The 23,147-nt window shown below is 44.9% G+C and overlaps 1 protein-coding gene across 5 annotated transcripts in view; it reads right to left on the reverse strand.

Moving 5' to 3' along the window:
* The window catches only part of LOC109317520 (patatin-like phospholipase domain-containing protein 1), a 29,738-nt gene extending 20,570 nt beyond the window's left edge, over window positions 1-9,168 (reverse strand). For 2 of the 5 annotated variants that reach the window (XR_002103060.1, XM_019546241.1), the window contains exons 1-4: window positions 8,832-9,168; window positions 7,577-7,809; window positions 6,444-6,509; window positions 5,578-5,788 (exon numbers count right to left, since the gene is read on the reverse strand). Coding sequence is in view for 3 of the 5 variants with exons in the window: in XM_019546241.1 (XP_019401786.1) it covers window positions 5,578-5,788; window positions 6,444-6,509; window positions 7,577-7,809; window positions 8,832-8,964 (643 nt within the window). In the remaining 2 variants the exon portion in view is untranslated. Of the gene's footprint in view, window positions 1-2,458; window positions 3,938-5,423; window positions 5,789-6,443; window positions 6,510-7,576; window positions 7,810-8,831 lie in introns of those variants that run through there. The other 3 variants (XR_002103061.1, XM_019546242.1, XM_019546243.1) reach the window with 3 other exon arrangements.
* Window positions 9,169-23,147: the final 13,979 nt, after the last annotated feature.

The following is a 23,147-nucleotide window of genomic DNA, read 5'->3' on the forward strand; positions in this document are numbered from 1 at the left end:
CTTTTAACTCCTACTGCTCCTATCCTGCCTTGTGGCCTGTGTATGGGAGAGCAGACACACCATAGACTCTTACCCTATGGATAACTACCCATCCCCCTCTGCTTATAATGGGGCCATTTATGGGCCCACTGTATGTACAGAATGGCTCTTAAATATTGGTCATCTTCATTGCACTTACCAGCACCCTCCATTTTACATGGTTACAAGGATGTACTAGAATTCCTCCCATAGTATAATGCCAGGGGAGGATTAAAGAGTGAGTTTGCACTATTATACTTTCTCCCCCCCACCCCATGGGGACTAACTGCCTCATTTAAAAAATAGGGAGACATCTGTGCATTTCTGGATGTGATACTACTTCATTGGGTCCCTCCAATAGATGCACTGGGAGGGCAGCATACCTCTTCTGGACCATTCCACTCCAGCCGCATGACACTTGGGGTCCTGCTCACTTCCCAGAGGCACTTTGCAGCAGCTGCAGAAAGCTCTGCCTAGACAACATCCCACAAGTCCTGGATAGTGTGGACTATAAGCCACAAGAAGCCCCTTCAGGACTCCCATGTGTTAGTGACCAGGCACCACACGCACAATGTGCATGTGATGGTGGTCAACACTGTCCATCTTGCATTCCTTGAGGGTGTGACCAGGTTCTCCTCATCCAACAATAATGCCTCCTTGACGGCCAAGTCAGCCTTCCTTTGGCAGCTCCTCTGTGGGGAGGCTGCATCCAAGTGGCTGAGAAAAAGCGACTCTGTCCCTCACCAGGGCTGCCCCATCCCTGAAGCTGGGATCCATTGGGTACTTCAGATTTCTGAATATGTCCCCTATGGTATCAACTGCGGGGCAGACAAGTCACCATTTTCCTCTAGGAGAGGGTTGGGGTGAAATAGGATCACCCAGCAGAGGGGCACTAGCACCTCCCTAGTCGTATAATAAGGACACCTGCTCATGCAGTGCTGGATTTAGAATTGCCCCTAAAGACTGGCCAAAGAGTGAGACTAAACCACAAGCTACACTTTGGTCTTCTACCAGGTGAAATGGGTTTCTGCCCTAGGTGTCGTCCTGCTCTCCCCTCCTTTCGCCCAAAAACAAAACCCCAGATACCACAGCCTAAGTCATGTGGGTCATATCTTCATCTGACAAGTTACAAAATAAAAGTAATTAAGCAAATGTATTAACTATGTGTTTGCTTTCCCATGTAACTTAGAGGTGATGAGGTATAGGATGCTTGAGATGAAGCTGAGTGAAAGTTAACCAAGTTAAGATGTTTCTGAGCTTTTGGATCTTGTGCCTTGTAACAGTGTGAGTGCTGGTCATGATGTTTTCATGCGTGTGTGAGGAAACTTCTTGACAGGGATGATCCTGCCTTGATCAGGGGCTTGGACTAGATGTGACTTCTTGATGTCCCTCCCACATCTGTTGTTCTGTGATTCTGTTATTTTATTCAACACCCGGCTTTCCTTTATTCCCAGGCAACTTACAGCAGGGTTGTGTGATAGGAACTGGCCTGCTTTGACTATTGTAATCAAAATCAGTTCCTGTCACTGAATTTGAGCTGCTCCCAGCAGCACATGAAAGGCTGTGACTCATTTCTGCAGCTTACACTTTGCAGAGCCTCTGTCTTGGGGCAGATTGCAAGCCCTGCGTAGGGCTTGGCAGGGGAATGGCTTCTTGGGTTCTTAAAGATACCAGCTGCTTTGGGTTCAGGTTGGAGAAGGCAGGTAGAGGATATGTGCTGTTCCCTGTGGGGCTCCAGGCAGGTTGTGATGGTTGTTGGGTCTGGATTTTGGATCCAGAGGCCTTGTTCAAGAGGGAGACCCACCCTCAGACTGACCATGACCTTTCCATTCGATAACAGGCAAATTTATTGATACACAGTGATAACAGAAAAGGAGAAATACAAACAGTTGAGCAATTCTATATTCTATCAAATCCTAGGGCTGTCATCAGAGTCAAAGTTCATCTGACCAGGTTGTAGTCTTTATTCTCAGGCTCTCTTTCAGGTATCAGATGTCAGCATGTCAGCAGTATGTAGGTGGGATGCCGAGGCTAACACTCCCCCTCAGTGGGGTGGATGAAACAGGTTGGCTGTGTGCCCTCTGTCCATGGTGGCTTCAGGCACCCTTCCTTGGGGGAGAGGGAGGAGGACCCCTCTCGGGGAGAATCATGGGGAGGGACCTTTTCTTACTCTCAAAGCTCTGTTTTTGTGTTCTCCTTCCCTCCTGATGACACATGATGACTCTGCATCCATGGTTATCACTGGATGGTTGTCATGCATCCATGTCCTGTGTTATCAGCATGTTCCAAGCTCATCACATGTACATATACAAATTTGGTCTTTCCAGACCTTCTCCTAATGTAGTCTATTCCCCCAAAACCAGGACTCAGGCCCCGCTGCTCTGGGGCCTTGTTAGCTGGTGCCACCTTATTTCGTGCTATTTCGTACATGTTCCCTCTGTTTTCCAGACTATGTGTCCTTCTTGGCTTTGTTGTGTTAGACACCTGTCTGCTTCCAAGGCTGTGAGAAGCTGTGTGACTGTGTTACCCAGACTCTTAGAAATCAGTTAAGCCCTGCTGCCCATCCTGAACCATTCTAATGCAGATATATATAGATATTCCTATAAGAGAATTCCCGGAAAACAAACCTTTAAATACCATTTTCTAAGGCAACCTTCCCTTCCTTGAAGGGTCATGCTTTCACAACATAAATGGAACATAATCACTGGAATCATCTGAAATGTTCCTGAGATTTGTGGGGAGGACCTCCACCAGTCATCCCAGGAAAAGTATGATGCCGTTCATGGTCAGGGGCTCCAGAGGGCTGGATAATCCCCAAAAGGATAACAACAAAACAACCCAGCCGTCTCAATCTTTGATGTGGCTGAGCTCCTTTAATGGACTGTGCTCCATAGGCGAGAGGAGATTGGATTAAAAGATAAAATCTGAAATCTGAAATGCAGGTTTGGCACATGCACCAATGTTTCATTTTGGGGTGAATAATATTTTATGCAAGATGATGGAAAACTAGAAAATCTTGGTTACAACCTGGCTAACATTGGTTTCATTTAAATGTATTAAGATGCAGTTGAATATAAGTGCAGATAAGCAAGGCATCAGATGAGAGAAGTGTCCATGCTGCTTGCACACCTGTCTAACTAAAATGCCGTACATTCATATTCAGGAAAGGCTGGAGATGCAGAGAGATGAAGTAAGCTCATAGAGGGCCAAGGGCTTGTGAGTAGAAAGAGCATTTACATTAGAAGTGTGTGTTCCCTAGAAGTTATGAAAAATCAGGAACAAATTGTATCCGCTAAACCCTAGTGAAGATTTATTTCTCTGTCTTTATAAGCTAGAAAGGTTAAAAAAATTATGTCCAAGCGTTTGTAAGCAAAAAGAGCATTAACAATAGAAGTGTGTGCGCCAATGGACATAGTTTGGACAGGTCTGCTGACCCCAATGTCTCCTTTCAAACATAAGGTGTGTAATAGGGGGCTGTGGCTTCAAGCACATTCTTGATCAGGAAAATCAGGTGTGAAGAAGCAATGATCCCAAGAGAACATTGCCAAGGCTGCCCTAATGAATTTGGGAGCACACAGTGACCCTGACCTTCACTGGGACTTGTGCTCACGTGGATCCTAATGTTGCTGTTACTTGATTGTCAAGAACCAGAGGAATAAAAGTGATTTTGATTATCCTCTATCTTGGTCTCAGCATAGGGGCAACTGCTGTGTTTTCTCCTCTGTTTCATTCTCTGCCCTGCTCATCGCTCCATGCTGTCTGGTGAGGTCCTTGTAAGCTGCATCAGTGGAAGTGAGGATCCTTGTTGATGGGTTCTGGTTCCAAGACCCTCCACTGGTCTGGGACAAGCATTTCTTATGGGACTCACTGGCTAATGGGAGTGTTATGTTCCTGGCAAGATAATCTATACCAAACTCTCCTATTAGAAAGGAGAATAGAAAGAGTCAGTCCTCACAAATACTCAGAGCTGTGTGATAACCAACTGTAACTCAGGAGACTGATACATACCCTTGGACCCTGGACACACATTCTTGTTGTAGTGTTACGAAGTGTGTAGCTTTATAAAAAAACATACCACCATGGGGTGTGCAAATGTTCACAGCTCCCTGGCTGAAGTGTGCCAAATTCACCAAAAAGGCCCACTCTCCAATATTGTGTTAGAGATCTGCTTCTCACCTCGCATCCTTCTTCCCCCTGTGGAGCTTTCACGTGAGCAGAACATGCTCAGTGACAGACTTGTTTGAACAGCACTTGCTGCTATAGCAACAGCAGAAGCAGGGGCTGCTGGGATTCCTTCCCATAATAGAGATAGGACTGGTAGTCAGCAATAGGGGTGTGTGAAGTGGGCCCTATTCAATTTGGATTTGTATTCGGCCTGAATCAGACACAGACATGGCTTTAAAAGTTTTTTCTACATACCCTGAAGTAGCAGGAGTGGCTCCTGATTGTTGTGATGTGGGGATGCATGGAACATCCCACAGGAGTCTGGGGGGCGCTCCACCTGCTTGGCGGCAAATCTGGAAGTAGGCCAGAAGTAATTCCAGTCCACTTCTGGGTCTGCTGGGGAGGGAGAGTGAGTTGCCTCCCTGGCTCAGTGATCAGCCACAGGAGGACCCCAGGGACCCACCCCTCCAGACCTAGATGGCACCAGTCACCCAACTGGAGGGATGCAGGGTTCCCCTCTGCATGCTGCTTCTTGTCAACTTCTGAGTATGCTGCTGAGCATACTGGGGAGCCCCCCATGATCCTATGGGACACTCCATGCATCCCAGCATTGCAGCAGTCACAAGCCCATGCTACCTAGAGGTATGGAGAATAAACATTTAAAGCCGTCTGTGTCCAAATCTCTGAATCTTTCCAGATCTCTCTGAAGCAATTCAGAGGGTTCTGATTCAATTTGGAGAAATTAAAGGGTCAATGATAATAAGCTGATAGAGAATAGGTTTAGGTTAGAGATCAGAAGGCAATTTTTTAGTTAGGGTGGCCAAAATTTGGAACCAACTCCCCAGGGAGGTGGTTCTCTCCCCTAGCTTGGGCAAATTCAAGAGAAGGTTGGATGATCACCTGTCTGGGGTCTTGCGAACCCAGATTCATTCCTGCCTATGGCAGGGGGTCAGGCTAGATGATCTGTTCAGGTGCCTCCTGACCCTAGCTACTATGAAGCTATTGTGAAACTATGGGTCCTCTGATTCGATTTGGATTCAGAGATTTGGCCACCTAACTGGGCCGTATCTCCACTGAATTGAATCAGGGATTGAAGCTTTGCACAGCCCCAGTGGGCAACCAATGCAGTTTTGGCTCCTAGTCAGTTATAAGATGCAGGGACTTTTATGAACTAAAATTCTTGTCTGGCCACCCTCAGGGAATATCATCTCTTCTCTGTCCCCACTCAGTGCAGTACTTACTATTCCTTTCCAAGTAGAAGCCGGCGTCATGATACCCTCGTAAAAAGAACTCATGCAGCACCTACCGAGAAAAGATGTCAGGCTTGTAAACAATGCTTGTTGTACCCACACAGCAGACGGTAATTCTAGGGTTATATCAATTTCTGATTGCTACTCACCAGACGACTGGGTGGAAAAAGACAACAGACCATCCTTTTTAAGTTTTCTGGTGACATTTGAAATAGCTGCTGCAACATGTACACACTGAGGTAAGTGCCTGGATTATCCCTCGGGCAGATGTCATTATCAAATGCAAACCCAGACACTGTAATCATGGACCTGTGGAACGAAGCCTCTGGGTTAGTGAGGGCTCCATCAATATAGCACTGGAAAAAAAAATGACACAATACCTGTGTTAGGTAATGGCTATCAGTCATTGGCCAGCACCTCTGACAATCTCATTTTCTTTGGGTTTTGTTGGAGACCAACGCTGTTGTGCATTCCAGACAGCCATTGTCTCATCTTGCACTCTTCTGGCCTTAGGACTCCCATCCTTGGGTAGGCCTCTCAATCTCGGGTAGCCAACTAAGGTCCAGCAAGCAGTGACGTGCTTGTGCAGCTCTGCAAGTCTTCTTTCCTTCCCTGTTGCATCTTCCCCCACGTTCTCTTCCCATCTAACTGACTGTCCACCAGCTGTGTCCAAGATACCAAGGTCTCTGAGGGAGGTACTTTCCTTCTACTCTTTCTCCCTACAGGGGAACCAACTGTTTCATTTGGGCACCAAGTGTGGTGGGAGTTGGATCCCCATGGGAAAGGTCTTGGAGATGGAGGGACCTGTGGTAGCACGTGGGAGCCCGCTTGGCAGTAATTAACGAGAATCCTGACCCGTGCCCATAGACTCTTGCCTCTGCTGGAAATCGGATGAGGAAGAACTATGGGGAGGGCTTAAGGGTCAGTGTCCCGATTTGTTTATCTCTGTTGATAACAAAAGCCATTGGCAGCAGATGAGAGGTTCCCCAGGTCTCATCCAAGGATACTCACCACACCCTGGAAAGAGGGAGGGATGTACCCATTATAGACAGGAATGAAGCAGCTGCAGGTCACTGCCTGTGGGGAAAGGAAGCACAGAGAGATATAGGAACATGGTTTGGAGAGTAGCATGTGTAATTCATGAGCAGGTTAATTCTGCATGCTCCCTCCAATTTGCCAGTGATGGGTCAAGCTGACAATCCTTTGGCTTGAAACCTTCTATGTTGGGGTTGGAGCTCAGTGGGGGAAGCTCATTGGGAACCTGCTCCTGAATCATAGAATCATAGAGAATGAGGGTTGGGAGGGACCTCAGGAGGTCACATCTAGTCCACCCCCTGCTCAAAGCAAGAGCTGCCCCAACTATATCATCCCAGCCAAGGCTTTTTATGGATGGTTGTTATAAAGCTGGAAGGATGGAGATCCCACCATGTCTCTGGGCAGCCTGCCCACTGTAACCCCCAGGTCTTGGCTGCTGTTCTCCTTGGAATTTCTCTTTTACCTCTGTACTCAACTGTGATCTTGTCCCATGTGTAGGGGAACCTCATCTTATCTTGGTACTCACCTGTTGCTAATTGACTCTGGATAGGACCATGATCTGCAATCGCCTGAAGAGCTTGGTGGCAACATGGTGGGGTTACTCGTGGTGGGGTAGCTCCTATAAAATACTACAACATTGCAAGCTCTGAAGTAAGGTGAATTTAGGGTGCCTCAAACCCCTGACCCCCACTGCCTTGTGGGTACTTCTTGGTTGGAGAAAGGCTAAGGGATGACACCGTGAGAGCAACAGCTTTAATCTATTGCTCTCTGGCAGAAGTTACAACCATTGTGTCAGTTAACATTTGGGACTTGGCTTGGCCCTTGGACTCTGACTTCAAAGGGTAAAGAGGGAATAGTAGGTGTAGGGCAGCCTCCACTGTTCCATAAGCCATGGCCACTGTCCTGCTTGACACCAAAGACTGACCTGGCTACTTCCAGTGCTCAAAACATTAGTATGTCCAAAATGAGATAAACTGTCAAAGGGTCTTTGTGGATTAAGGCTTGCATTATACCTCTCATTACACCAGTATAATTCCCTTTATACCTCTGTGAAGGAGCTTCTCAAACTCTCAATTCCTTTTACTCCAGACTCAGAAAGCAGCTTTTACCTGAATGATCTCCTCCTTGGAGCTGAACTCTGATACCACAGCACTTTGGATACTTGATACTTGAGTAAGAAAAATGTGCAGCCTCCCTGAAGCCAGCTGGTGAGCATTATCTGGAAGACATTTTTCTAATGCCTTCTGTATATTCAGGATTATTTTATTATTTGGATACAGGTACCCGAGGATTGAACCCTCCATATTTTTCACAGTTTCAGTCATGTAACCAACCACTGCATCTAGAAGGAAAAAGTGACCATGCTTAGCAGACCATGCAGTCATATGGGAGCAAGTTTTGCCTTTATGTCTGTGTGTACCAAAGACAGGGAGTCTGTGATATGTGAATAAATCATTTGTATTGGAAACCACAACAGCAGTCATTGGTGTTAGGCCTGCTACATTTGGCTGCACTGGTTACTATGAAGAAGGTTCCTGGGTTAAGGGTCAGGGTGCTGCTAAGCCTGGACAGAAGATTCAGAGGTGGGGCTGGATTCATTGAGGAGCTCAGTTCCTTTGGATGGTGAGCATTTTTGAGAAGATGGCCTTGATAGTGGGTGCTGAGAGCACCTGAAGATCTGGTCCAGAGATTTTTGGACAAGCTGGTCCCTGCCCAACTATCCCTGCCTGTTTTCTACCGAGTGGGCATTGTTTACAGAGTTTATGGTAGTTCCATCCCTTTGGAGAAGCGGAGTGCAGTAGATATTGTCTTGGCTCTGAGAAGGTGGGAAACAGAAGAGCCTAGAACAAGAGCTGGAGAATGTGGCTGGTATGTAGAAATGTAGGGAGCTCAGTGTATTTGAGGTTTGGTTAGGAAGGTTAAAAAACGATTTTACCGAAGTCGGTAAGTAACAGAGCAGGGGCAAGAAACTTGACATTCTGGGGGACGATGAAGGCTTTTATTACAGCAGATGAAGTCCAATGGCTGCGTATTAAAGCAACAAAACCTATATGCCTTTGGGTTTATCAGCTGGTAGATGCCACAGGAATTAATTAACTTATTCTCCCATCTCCAACGCTACAGGATACTATTACTGTAACACTACATAGTATCGCTAGCACTATTAATGGATATCTACTATTATACATAACTAGAACTGTGGCACCTTAGTAGAAAGTGCGACCATTGCTGTTTCTAGGCTACTTGGGTTCTGTTTTCCTATTTCCTAATGAATGCTCTAGTCAGTACTCTTAGACCTGTCCATTGACTTTCCTTTAAAAAGCACAGTACAACACAGAGTAAATTCAACCAGGCATTTCTTACCTATTTCACACCCACAAGTCACTAATGTGGCTATAAGTGCCCCGGAGGATGTCCCATAGATCTTGGATGCTGATCTCAGTATCTCAGGTGCCAGTTCCTGTAGAGCTTTCATCACTTCCATTTGATAAAACATCAGGAATCCACAGCCTTTAAAAAAATAGAGAAAGGTGCGTGCTTTGCATCCTCTTCTGCCATCTTTAGTCGTGCTGTGAGTTTGTGGCAGCAGGGTACAAGCTGGCTAGGAGCGCAGGGCTTGGTGGTGCTAATCACTTTGTATCAGAGTGTAGCAGAGGCACAGAAGTGTGCTCAGGAGGTATGCTCCTGTCCTCACAACAGACTGCTGCCCTGAGTTTGGTCTGAAAATTCCCTTGAGCTGTGAATGTCCTAAAATGCCCATTGTGGGCAGGCTTAGGTGGAGTTGGGACATGTAGTGTTTGTACTTGGTTCATTTAAGCCAGGTGTAAATTCTGTTACATAGATGTTTCTTCACTCATGAATATCCCAGCCTGTATGGCGCAACCTGTGCAGTCACAGCCTCTTCTTGTTGGCAATACGGATGGCAATTCAGATCTCTTTATGGCTCTTATGGCAGAGAAGATTTCCAGGATAGGATTTTTCTAGCAAACTCTAATGGCCTGTGTCCTCATCTCCCTTGCCTTGACCTATTATTCTAGGGTGTTCAGATATAGTTTCTTGTAAGTGTGGGTGAGGGTTTCAGGTGACAATATGGGGGTTTCCTTTGCTTAAGGATTGTCTTTGAAAGCAGAGGACAGGACCCCCTCTCACCACTCGTTCAGTGCCAAGAGCTCTGGATTTAGTTGCTGGCCATGTTCACAGGGAGCTCTTCCCACTTCCTCTGCTTTTCTCTGTCCTGGATTCACTATTAGTTCTTGTGCACCATGCCGGAGTGTGAGAGTTGGGCCTTGCATACTGATTATCCCTGTGAGGGTGGATGGAATGGCTGAGTTCAATAATGTATGCGCTCATGAGGAAACTGCAAGGAGACTAGTTATAAATAATGGCTGATCATTACCAGGCAAGACTTTAAAGATGCCAGTTTCCAATGCATTCACTGCTGCTAGTCCCTTCATCTCCTTTGCTTTTACTTGTGGCATGGCATTAGGTGTTCTTGTTCAGATAGTGTTCCTTTTATTTGTGGGTGAGGGGTTAAAGTGGTGATTTGGGGGATTCACAATGTGCATGAATGGATTGATGGCCAAGGAGCCCCTCTTCTAGTCCTATGCTCTGATGTCCTTACTCAGGTCCCATTGAAATGGATGGAGTTCTACTGATGAGTGTATTGGAAGCACCCTTCCACCAGCACCGAATCCTTGCGGACACCCAAGTGACACTTTCATTACAGTGTCTGTCAGATAAATCCTTGTCTTGACTGTTGAACAGAGATGCTGAAAAATGTATGCCAAGAGGTCAACGAATTCTAGGACAGGAAGGGTCTTCTCAGCTTTGGAAATTTACAGGGCAATTCCAACCGCACCAGGTAAGACCAGTTTAGCTCCAAATGACCAAGGTTTAAACAGGTTCAGTGTGATGATAGAAAAGCAGATAAGGAAGAGAATTGCCTCTGTGACCAGTATGGTCCGGTTAAACACATTGCCTCAGCTGCAAAACCTCATGTCTGCATGGGCAGATCTGACTGTGAAAACTATTTGGAAAGATATTGGTGACAATGAAACCTGAACAGGGTAGAAATGAGAGTTGTATAAAGATGAATAACACATCTAGAAGTATGGGCAAGATAATCCCTGTGATTGTGACACAGGGAAATTTCAAAAGAGTTGTCTCTTAGGGGCAGGAACTTTCACTGAGCATTGATACAGAGCCAGACTGATTACGACAGTGGTTCTCAACCTTTTTTGTGTCAGGTCCCATTTGTAAACATTGATGGCCAGTCCTGACCCACTGCCCCCTCACCCCCCAGATCCAGCCCCACAGTGTGTGGGGCAAGGAGTGGGTGTGTGGGATGTGTCTGTGTGTGTGGGGCAGGGGGACAAGCAGCTCCAAGCAGATCCTTGCAATCTGGACTTCTGCCAGTTTGCAAGTGAAATGCCTCAGTTTCCCATGTTTTTCTCCTTTAAAGGAGAATCCATTTTTAAAGTTTGTTGATCCATTTTAAATTTTCTTTGTAACCCTTTCATATGTTCTTGTAACCCATTTTTGGGTTGCGACCCATGGGTTGAGAAACACTGGATTAGGCATTGTTCTGAAAAGGGACTGTCAGTGACACTGCAATGTACAGAGCAACACCAAAGCTCACCTCATCTCTTCCTCCTTATGAGGATGTTGGTTTTGGGGCAGGCACCCACCTGGAAGGCTACATCTTTGCCATAATTAAGAGATGGAGCTGGAGGATATATTTGGATTCATTTCAATGTCTTGGATTGGACAATTTTATCATTGGCTCTAGGGAGCTAGTGTTTTATTAATAAGATATGCTAAAACAAAGTTAGGAAAAAACAGGATTTGTTTTTCTGAAAAAAATACTTCCAACTCTGTCTTTGTTCTCATGCTTCCATGCTAAAGGTAAAAGGCACATCCTTGACTCCAGCTTGACAAATCCACTCCCTCCTACTTGCCATATTCCCTGGATCAAAGCATGGAAGCATGAGAACAATGAGAGAGTTGGAAGCATTTTTTTCAGAAAGACAAATCCTTTTTTTCCTAACTTTGTTTTATCATATCTTATTAATTGAGCCAGGGAATTTGGCAAGTAGGAGGGAGTGGATTTATCAAGCTGGTGTCAAGGATGTGCCTTTTACCTATCACTATAGAAATCCACCATAATTAAGGCAAGGTTTGAGCCTCTGGAAAGCTTCTCTTGGCAATGAGTCCATGAACCTTTCTTCAGAGTCTGGTAGCATTATTGTCAGGAGTCGTTGTCTCCTTGGAGCATGCAGTATGAACAGAGGGTGCCAGGGGCAGGAGTTTAAAGTAGGTGGGAGCACAATTCCAGTTCATAACCTGGAATTGAAGCTATGACTCGTTCACATGATATTTTCCCCTGTGCAAACCCTGCCTCATGCATGACACAGATTGAATGGATTGAATGGTACTTGTAGGTCTTGTGAGCACACCCCTCTTGACCATCTTGGCTGGCTGATGCATTGCCACATGGCAGCTCAAAGCTTGACGACCCTGGCCCTGGAAAGTGAGAAAGTGACCTTCCTCAAGTTGTGTTGTGTGCTCTGCATATCTGAGAGACCCAAGCCTGAGCAGTAAGAAATAAGTGACTCCAGGCAGAACTATCAGATCACTGGGTTCACCTTCAGGTTGCATATTGCTGCTTTTGGGCCCATGACAGAAGTGCTGACTGGCAGAAACAGTGAGTTCTGAGGACCTGGGAGAGGGACTGGTGGCAGCAGTACTTTTGGTCAAGCAAGGGCATCTTCCTTGATGTCTGTGCTGAGATGGTTGCTAACCTGTTACAGAATCCAGGGCTTTCCAGGATCAAGGTTCATTGACTCAAAAGTTTCATGAGCCATTTACTGAAAGGTGACAGTACATGAAGTGGTTTTAATGTGAAGGGATACCAGAATGTTTAGGATGAAGAGAGAGGCTGTTTTGTGTTGAATGGGACTTGGATGAAGAGAACTGAGCTTTGAGTGAGTGCATGGTCAGAGGAGGTTCAGTTTGGAGAAAGTCAATTTGAAGATGATGGAAAGGTGATTCAAGGAGAGTGGACTGTGGAGGAATGGCTGGAGCAGGAATTTTGGATGAGTGAGCAGTTAGGTGAATCATAGAAAATGAGGGTTGGGAGGGACCTCAGGAGGTCACTCCAAGTCCTACCCCCTGCTCAAAGCAGGACCAGCCTCAGCTAGATCATCCCAGCCAAAGCTTGGTCTAGCCAGGTCTTAACAACCTCCAAGGATGGAGAGTCCAACACCTCTCTGGGTACCCTGTTCCAGTGTTTTACTACCCTCCTAGTGAAAGAATTCTTCCTAATATCTAACCTAAACTTCCCTTGCTGCAACTTGAGACTTTTGCTCCTTGTGTAGTCATCTGCCATCACTGAGGACAGTCTAGCTCCATCCTTTGGTTTGATCAACCACAATGAGTATGTTGTTAGACCACTTCAGCTCTACCTCTTCTCTCAGAGTGTGGGCTGAGGTTGGAGTTGGGAAAGTTGCAGTTCTAAGTAAATGGTATAAGGCTGTTGTATAACTAGGCACAAGCTTTGGCAGATGACAGTATAGAGATGCACTATCTCACAGAGAAGCAGAAGTACTGTCTATAAAGTGAAGTAGCCAAATTGGGCTATCTACTTCACTATGTAGAGAATGAGAGCCATGCTGGGGTATTATGGTACCACAAAGGTACATCTTAAAATTTCAACCAAAAAATATAAGGGGGCTTTGATATATCTGTTTTTTAAGAACCATGCTTCAGAGGGACCAAATCAAAAGTACTTCTGCAAGCTGAACAAACTGGTGAAAAAGATTATTAAAATGGTACTGGCAATTAATGTGATCTCTAAGCATCAAGGTTCCATTGTCTCCATCTTGTCTGTGAGTCCCAACATGCCCCAAATTGGTGCAAACACTGTTATTAGATCTCCCAGAATATCTGCCAAAGAGCACTCACCAACCCTCCACAGGAAGGAAGGCTCCATCCATAGAGGCCAGGAATAAAGCAGTTGCAGATCACTGCTGAAGAAGAGGAGAAGAGTAAAGACATTTTGCAGTGAAAAAGATGGGACTGATGCTATTTTGTGCTTTGCATTCCTTGTTTCACAGACTGGGAAACTGAGGCACAGAGTGGAGGTGTTTTGGCTAAGGTCATTCAGTGGTTCAGTGGTAGAGCTAAGAAGAGGGCCTTGCCTTTGTGGCTCAGTCAGTTCTTTCTCCACTAACCAAATATCGGGGTTATGGTTCTGGACTGGCTTCATGACGAGGAACAAGTATATATGGAAAAATTCAGCTGTCCTGATAAATGCAGTTACTCTTATTACTTTTGTTCTAAAACATAACAAAAATCAAGCCTAAATGACCTCTTCCCTTGAGCAGAACTCAAAATCAGTGACTTCCTGCCTGTCTGCCACTCATGTGAGGCTAATGTGAAGCCTCTCTGAAGCCAGATGGTGACAGTTTTCTGCTAGGTTTTTGTGCAACTCCTTCAATATCTGAAGGTCATTGAAACCTGGAGTGAAGGAGCCAAGGGTTCATTTTTTGCTTTCCTTCAGCATCTTGCAAGTAACTTCTTTACAAACATATAGGGGGATAAAAAAAAAGAAAAGTAACCATTACAATCGATTCTTGAAGGTTTGATCTCTGCTTATGGGGCCCAGTCAAGTCAAAGGAAATTATGCACATGTATCTGACAGGTGGTTTGTTCTTTTGGGGCTTTCTACTTAATTCAAGGGCAGACTTGCAAGTGTTTTCTGCTTCTGGGTGATAAGCGCCCACCTTGAGACATCTTTTTCCTGTTGTAGTCTAAAACCTCCTCTGGTTTCTTTCTGGTAGTATTACACACCCAGCAAGAGACAGTCTGTGCCCCAGTTCCCATCTAAGTACCCAAGTCATCTTAGTACAGTTATATGAATCAGTTGCCCCTCCTTTGCCCTTTCTTTTCATTAATGGTCACAGGGCAGAGTCTTAGATCTGGCCATAAAGTAATACAAGTACTCTTCAGTAATGTCTTTGAGCAGAGGCAATTGAAGGTCCTCAGAAAGCTGGGTAGAGGATACTTGTGCAAACATTATAATGGGGTACAAAAGAGTGCTCTGTCCCTTTAACAGGAAACAATCTGCTCTTTTGAGAGTGCTCAGCTGCAGGGTATTTAGATCAGGAGGGTGTGACTCACTGGGAGTTTAAAACCCCAGGAGAGAAAGCAGAAAGCCTCTAAGGAGTGAGGGAACAACATGAGTAGAAGGCAAGCTATAATCAGAACAAGCTTGTTATCAAAGTGGGGCCAGGTTGCTGTGCTGGGGTTAGAGTCAAGGGGCTGTCCTGGTGCCTGAGATGTGGGGAGAGGAGTTTGGGGGCTATGGCTTGCTTGTTTTCTGCTCAAAGCCAGTGCTTTAGTTGAGGGGTTCCTCAGAGGGCAAAACCTGTCTGCAGAAGCCACCAGGCTAGGCAGCCTGCATACATGGGGGTGATTAGACTGTGCTCAGCCTTGCACAACAGTGGGAGGGATCTCAAGGTCTTTGTCCTGCTAGGATGTGGTGTCAATGGCACCAAGCATGTAGAAAGTAGCATAGTTTTTCTGCAGGAAGCAGCTGGTGGTGAATTCATGCTGACTTGGTAAGGAGGGAGCAGCCTCTGAATTCCATCTGGGAGGTTTGGGAGTCAGGTGTGACAGAGCAGGAGGTACTAGGATAGCAGGCAAATGCATCCCTTTGGGAAGTGCCTCCAAGTAGCCAAACTTGGGCGCACAGCTTGGCCCTATGATTCAGCCTGTTATCACCAATGCAAACAAACCAAGAAAGGGATGTGCTTGGATTAAATCCACTTAACCAGATTCTCCCAGAGCCCACTGCTGTCTTTCTGCTTTTGCTCTAGAAGGAGACTCCCACATCTATGAGAAATGACCCAGGCAGGCTGAGGTCAGGTGCCTGGTTTTAAATCCTTTCCTGGTGCTCTTTTATGAATTGAAGCTGGCCAGGAAGCAGGGTTGCCAGGATAAGAGACTGGATAGGCCACGGTGGGGCTGTGAACTAGCCCAAGAATCCTCAAGGCACCATAATTCATAGATTTCATAGACATTTGGGCTGGAAGGGGCCCTGGAGGATCACTGAGTCCTGCCCCAGGGGCAGGAAGTCAGCAGGGTTCATAGGATCCAAGCAAGATCCTATGATCCCTGTTGACTTCCTGCCCCTGGAGAGACAGGGAAAATGGCTGAGGACGGGTACTTGGTACCCAAAAGTTTGTCTAGCTCTCTTCCCAACTATACAGTAAAAAGATCACCTGCAAAAAAATCTTCCTCCTTGCATTGGCAAAAAAAGCATGTTGTTTTAAAGCTGCCTGGGCACTTCTTCTTGCATTCAGGGCCCTCTGTTTTTCTATCATTAGTTCAACCCACTTGCTGCAGCTACTCTCAGATCCCACCCTGCCTTCCTAGACCAGGCCAGTCCCTATAGAAGGAAGGGTCTCTGAAGCCTAGATGAAGATGAGGATTACTATTGAAAGCCAGCTCCCAACTCCTACCTAAGGACTGAATCTCCTAATTGCAGGTTAAAAGCAACCACTTTCCTTCCCAGACATGGTATGTGGTCCAAAGATGGGTTAGGAAATGTTGAAGTAAGCAGATGTAGACTAGCTGGATTACAAGCTACTTTCGTACACGTTTTGGATGTGGTACCAAGTCTTCATTGTCCGATGAGGTCATATGTTCTTGTAACCCACTTTTGGGTTGTGACCCGTGGGTTGAGAGACACTGGATTAGGGCATTGTTCTGAAAAGGGACTGTCAGTGCCACTGCAATATACAGAGCATCACCAATTCTCACCTCATCTTTTCCTCCTTGTGAGGATGTTGGTTCTAGGGCAGGCACCCACCTGGAAGGCTGCATCTTTGCCATAATTAAGAGACAGAGCTGGAGGACTAGTTGGGTTACAAGCTACTTTCATACACTCTTTGGATGTGGGCCCAAGTCTTCCTTGTCTGATGAGTTGCAGGAGTGCAGTGTGCTGTAACCTGTCCCCATGACAGGGCTGGTTTTACTCATGATTACCCTGAAGTGTTCAAGGGATACCATGACATCTACTGTGTTCTTACTGAAAAACTGGATACTTTACTCAGCAGCAATAGGTGAAAGGTCTGTCCCAAGCCTAGGCAGCCATCAGGCTGGTGTGGTTAAGGAATGCTAGTTTTTGTGACCAATGATGTGTGAGGGATTGGCATGGCTGCCCAGTATAACATCCATGCCTTTGCCTCCCAAGGCTAAAGGCCAGATAGATACCTGTTTACAGGTAGGCAGGAGGGGCCAGGGTTTGTCATGATGCCAGAGCAAGAAATTCTCATGCCTTTGGATTTGCACTTGCATGCCCTGACAAGCCATCACACTCCAAATAATACTAGAATTGCTTTAATTGTGGCAAATGATCCACCCACATCTAGTCTGACATTGCAAGATGAAGGGCCACTGTGTCTAGACCCTGGACATCAAAAGGTGGGTGTTCTACCACTTCACACAACCCCACTTGGGAGTATAATACAAGGCTTCAAACAAGGGAACATTTTAGAGCAAGGCTTGGGGACTTAAATGAAAGTATGATCCATTACCCTGGATAGATACAGAGCCAGGGTAGAGATGTATTTAACAGACAAAGTAAATCGAGAGATGCATACGTTTTCATGAGCCCAAGCTTATCTGATGAAAGCTTCTGCCTGACTTGAGACTAACATGGCTAATTACTTCTCTTGAAATGTATAGTCAGAGATGGTCACTGCCCCACTAAAGCTTGTGCGCTAAAGAGAAAGGAGAAAATGAAAATTAACCCCATTTTGGAGACTAGGCCTGACATACAGAGAAGCTGAGATGGAAGTATCTGGAGGGCTCAGGCCCACTGCACTGTTAGTATTCAGCAGGAGTTCATGCCAAACTCCCCTGAAAATCTTAGCCCCAAGAGCTACGAAAGCAGTTCATAGCAGAGCTGAGAATTCAGCCCAGTTGTCCTGATCTCAGTCCACCCTGTTAACCACAAACAATCCCTCTCCTCTGTTTTCACCAAGTACACTACATTTAGACTAAAACCAGCACCTAGACCTCCATAAAAGCTGGACTGTCAATTGAGGGAAGTGAAAGTATTGCAGCTGCAAAGAGCATGTTATGTATGACTCCAGGGGTAAAGGAGCATCACCATTTGATCTGTGACCTGTTTGTTGCATAGCTAATATATGTATTAGTTCAAACTTAACTCATATATGTGGGGGCATTTGTTACTCTTCCCTTGCACTGTGCTAATTAGTAGAGGTACCACACCCTTCATATCCCAGTAAATTGTTGGCTCCTGGTGATGCTCCAACTAATACAATGCTAATTATTTTAATGAGATGGGCTGAAGAAGCCAACACGTTCATTATTCTATATATCTCTATTGCATCTCCTCTTTAGCCTAAATTTACCCTAGTCTCTATAATTGCTGTTAATACAGAGGCACCTCCATCCATTACCTAATTTTTGGCATGTCTTCTATTTTTCCCTGATCTTCCTAAAAATGGGATTATCATTGCAGAACAAATTATTCCATATGTGGGTGAAGCATTGTACTGTCCTCATTATTTATATTCCACTCCACTCTTTTCATGTGTTAATAATGTATTGTTTGAGTACCATTTAGAAGATGTTTTCATTGACCGGTACATAATAAAGTCAGGCTCTCTTTCTGTAATGATTACAGTTAGTTTTAAGACTAACCATGTGTACAAGTAGTTTGAATAATTCCTTACTTATTATTTGTATGATTATAGTGCCCAGGACTCCAGTCAGGCATCTTCAGTGTGCTATGTTGTGTTTGGGGGCTGAATTCAGCCAACAAAACCACAACAGTTCCTTATTTTTCCTCCAATGACAGCATAGGTCTGCTCTAGCTGGGAAAGCTGTCTTGCTTAAATCAAGGAAAGACTAAATTAGGAGATACTAAATAAATAGGGATCTTCTTCAAAGACTGCTTGCAAGTTCAAGTAAACAATGTCAGCCACTTCTCCATCATCTCTTCCTACACTGAAAAGTTACGGGTAGGTTAAGAGATTAGAGGCATGGTTTTCTTTTGCAGAAGCAGTAGTGGCTAGGATGGACCATTCCAGAACCATCTAGATGTTTTAGCATTTTATTTGTAATGATCATCTGATCCAATTTGATTAACTCTGAAATAAAAGTTTTTATAAACTGTAATTCCCAGAATTGCCCCTTCACATTTTTAAAGATGGGTGTGGCATTGACTACCTGTTTCTTTGACACCCCATGATCAGCAGTCTCCCTTTTTATATTTTGTGAAAAGAGGATCTTAATCTTATGTCTAGAACATCCTCTGGGATAAAAGGTGAAGCCATCTGTGCAAATTATTTGGTAATATTCTATATAATCTCTTGTTTGCCCAGAACAAGGAACTTGGTGCAGAAGATCATGTCTTTGGGTAGTTTGTGGAGAATAGCTTCTATGCTGGATGCTCCCACCCACTTCTATCAACAAGAAATACCACTTTCTGCCCTTACAGTTTAGCATGGTGCCTGAATTTAGTAACTAGCTTCTTTTTCCTCCATTTAAAAGTGATCAGAATCGTGGGAAATAAGTCATTTGTATGAAATAGAAATAGAATATCCATCATTTATTTTTATAAATATCAGCAAATTTAGGCAGGTATTACTTGACAATTTAATTGCTGCCTATGGAAAATGGATGTTTAAATAGTTATTTGAGGGTCTCCAAGCTGGAATATATGGAAGCAAAAAAGAAACATTAAGCAGAACGTGAGATAGTCACAAAAACCTTTCATATCATAGTTCTCTTATTCAAGATTTTTCTGGCTGCTATTCTGATGTGTAATGCAAGATATGATATGCTCCCCTGTAGTCAGATATGTAAATGAATCAGGTCCTCATCTCAAGAAGAGGAATGGACATGATCTGAAGAAGAGGTTGAGGTTGATTTTACTTGAAGTGGTGCAACTGCATGGACTTCACTGGATTTATTTCTGGTTTACATCGGTGTAAATGGTGCTGTCGGTTCCAAGAACCTGTTAAGTCTTGCTACAATGCAGTTCAAGGAAGCAGCTAGTTGGTAGTGAGTATACACTCACTGAAGCCTCTGTTCAGGTGATCAGACTGGCTAGCAGCAGGAACTGCATTTCTATTGCACCCTGTTTGTCCATTAGAAGAGCTTACATCAAGCACATATTATATCTTAAATTTGCTGATTAATGATCTTTATAATTGCTGATGAAGCAAGCCCTCTGCTTATGAAAGCTAATGTTATAAACCTTGGATTTAGTTAATCTGTAACATGGGTGGGCAAAATACTGCCCACGGGCTGGATCTGGCCTGTCAATTGATTTTTATCCAGCCCATGGGTGTGGCACCATGTGGCAGGCCCTGGGCAAACTAGACTTGGGCTTCAGCCTCTGTTGGCAGGTAGCATAGGTGGCAGCTCTGGCCTTCACTGGTGCTGTGGATACAGTCAGCAGGTGCTGGCTCTGGCCTCCGCATGGGGAAGGGTGGGGGTGGCAGGCTCAAATAATCATCCACCCTGGTCTATAAAGTGCAAATATACCCTGCTTTCTGCCTGACTTCAGACTAACAGCTAACTACCACTCTCTCTTTCTTTTTAACATTGCTATGCATTTCATACCTACTGTACCAGGCTTGGCTGTGCCTACAAAATCCCAGTAAGAAGCCTTAGTTCTGCTTTAGGCCTCAGCATGAGTGAATTTTTTTCTGAGTAAGCAATGCTGTTTTAATTTGCTAGGAGCAGAGCTATTGTGCAAATTTTGTTTTTCATTATTTTAAAAGTGCAGGGTAAGTGGTTGATTACAGAAGTCATTGGATCAGTTAATTTCATGATTAGGTAACCCTTCTGCTAGGCCCTAAATGGCAATAACGTGGGCCTGGCTCAAATTTATGGGTTTCACATACATTTTTCATCTTGACTCAACACCTCACCTAGAATCCTGGGAAAATACATTTTCCCTGGGTGTTTCAAATTGAACAAGCTTCTCTCCTCGCGAGCCACAGTAAACTAAAACAGGTTTACTAAAGGAGAGGGTTGACAACCACACAACTTTTAAAAAGAAAACTTTAGCCTTTAAATAATAGCTGAACCCCAAAACAACAGCTTATCATAGGCACCACTATCAGAGTTCTTTTTCAGTTTGTGGAGGGTGAATTTGGTGGCTAGTAAGATTGGTGTAGCTGTTCTGTCTCTTTGGATACTGCAATTAAATTAACCCCTTAGAGAGAGGTGCTAGTCCTGCAGCAGGGGCTTCTTTTGGTCTGCTACAGAATACACCCAGGGGAACTTTTTCTGCCTAGCCCAGGGAGTCTTACCCAGAGCTACTGTCCAGCGGCTGTACCACTTATGCTAGCCAAAAGCTGCAGGTGCTTGGTAGGAAGGCCTGCACCAGAGGTCCATACTGCTCCTTGTTGTTGCTTTTATCTACCAGGGTTGCCATCAAAGTGACAAGTGCTTCTTACTACTGAGGTCACTGCCATTGTTCCTCACCACAGCTGGGTGTTACCCCTGGGGATTGCAAGCCCTCCTTTTTAGAGCCTGATTTGTCCAACAGCAGTGTCAGCTGTGAAATATGTGAAGGTATTGGATGGACTCATTAGAATCTAAACTAATTTTTTTGTTGTTGAATTTCCTGATTGCAACTAATGCATAGCTTTACTTAATGTTCCTAATATAGTCAGTGCTGGCCCACATGGTACCACTCTTTCCCACATCTGTGGTTGGAATCATTTAATTTTGGAATACCCCTGGTCAAATAAAATAACTGGTGATGAGGAAGGGATCCCATGAGCAGGGCATGCATTAAAGCAAGCAGAAGAATCTGCTTTAACTGTGAATACCTGAAATCAGTTGGGACTGGAATGACTATCTATACTGGAACAACTGGAGCTTATGACAACACCCTGGAAGATATAGAGCAGCTGGAGCAGTTTTTTTGAAGTAAATGAGATTCCCCCATGGAAATATGTAACTACAGTGCTGAATTTGGGAGGAAGTTTACTGTGCACTCTGCTTACCTGAGAGAAACCAGGAAGCAAATTCTTTAATAAATTAGTAATAATAATCCTAGAGCACCTGGCACTCAAGCTGTTGAACTATGCAGAAAGAACACAACCTGTTTGCTATGCAACTACTGTTCCTTCACAAGAAGTAAGGAGCAGCATAATATCCTTGGTTCTGTATTTCATGTATCTCTTGGAAAGAAAAAAAATTCAGTGTTATAGAAGGGGGATCTTTTCGAAGCATGCAGTGGGGCTGTGCACTGTAGCTGGCCTGCTACACTTCTCATTGCTTTACAGGTGTGAAGGGAGGAACTAGGTCACAGAAGAGCCTACACAGGTTCTTAACTGAGGGCTGCAAACTGCAGTCAAGGATCTTGGTACAGTAGGAAGCAACTTGGACATACATCATTCTGTTCTGCATATGGTGATATGATAGTTATAGCTGCTGGGCCAGGACAAGGCTGCAGGTTGCTGACGAAAACAAAGCGCAATAACTTTATATATGGTGTCCTATTGTGCTACTAGATATAAACATAGTGAAATCCTGGAAGAGCCCAACAGATTCAGTAGATTAGAGATAGAAAAGCAATGAAGTTTTGCATGGAGGGATGGGGCTAAGAGAAGCTACACTTTTGGGTTGAATGGGACTTAGATGAACAGGGTTGGGATTTAAATGAGTGGATAGTAAGAACTGATTAGTAGATGAGCCATTTGGCAAGATGTGTATGGAGTCCGGATTGGGAGCTCCTCCAGCCCTACACTCCTGCCAGAGGGCTCCATAAGGTTCTTTGGTCACACTGGACCTGGGCTCCAGTTGCCACATCAATCGCCCATCAATTCTCATGCCTGCCTTGGGGCATTTTATTAATACGTCCCATAACTCATACCTGGGATCCCCAGTAGTTTATCTAGTATGAAAATAGACATGTGGGTGGTCTAGCTGCTTCTCACCCCCTTCTACCATGTGTCTTCATCCATTGTCCAAGAGCTTCTCCCATCACTTCTGGCATCCTTTTATCTCTGCCCTGGGGGGTGTCCAGCCAGTCAGCATCAGGACTCACCTCCCAGCTGTGGCTCATGCCCCCTGTGGGAAGAGAGCCCATCTGAAGTGAGTCAGGGCCAGGACTCTTCTCATTTGGGCACCTGCTGAGATACTCCCAGCCAGGGCCTTTCCCTGGCAGCTGCTGTTTCTTGGTTGGGAATTCTGGTGTGCAGCATCCAGGCAGTGTCTCACAGTGCTGCGTTCAGTGCTTTGGCTGCATTGTCCCAAGCCAACGGGGCTTTTTGCCAGACCACAGATAAGGGAGAGGGGGCAAGTGGAGTGTTCTCATTTCCCAATCCCGTCACTCTGCTACACTGCTTTATTAACTTCATGAATCCATGCTAAAGAGTTTAGCAAGCTAGCAAGATTACTTCAATGCTTTTGTTAATACATCTAGCTTGTCAGCTTCTTCCAGTCCCTACGGCAAGATTAACAATGTGGTGATGATGCTTTGAAAACATAGGGAAACTGGAATTAAATTGATACATCGAAAATCATCCCTCTGATGCAGTGCACAAGTGTTACTTGTGTCTTAACTAAACAGAGCATTTCATTCTAGATCATAAACAAAGACCAGCATCTTTCCTGCCC

This window comes from Crocodylus porosus, unplaced genomic scaffold (assembly GCF_001723895.1).
Source record: "Crocodylus porosus isolate Cpor-Errol unplaced genomic scaffold, CroPor_comp1, whole genome shotgun sequence".
In the NCBI taxonomy this organism is placed as follows: domain Eukaryota; kingdom Metazoa; phylum Chordata; order Crocodylia; family Crocodylidae; genus Crocodylus; species Crocodylus porosus.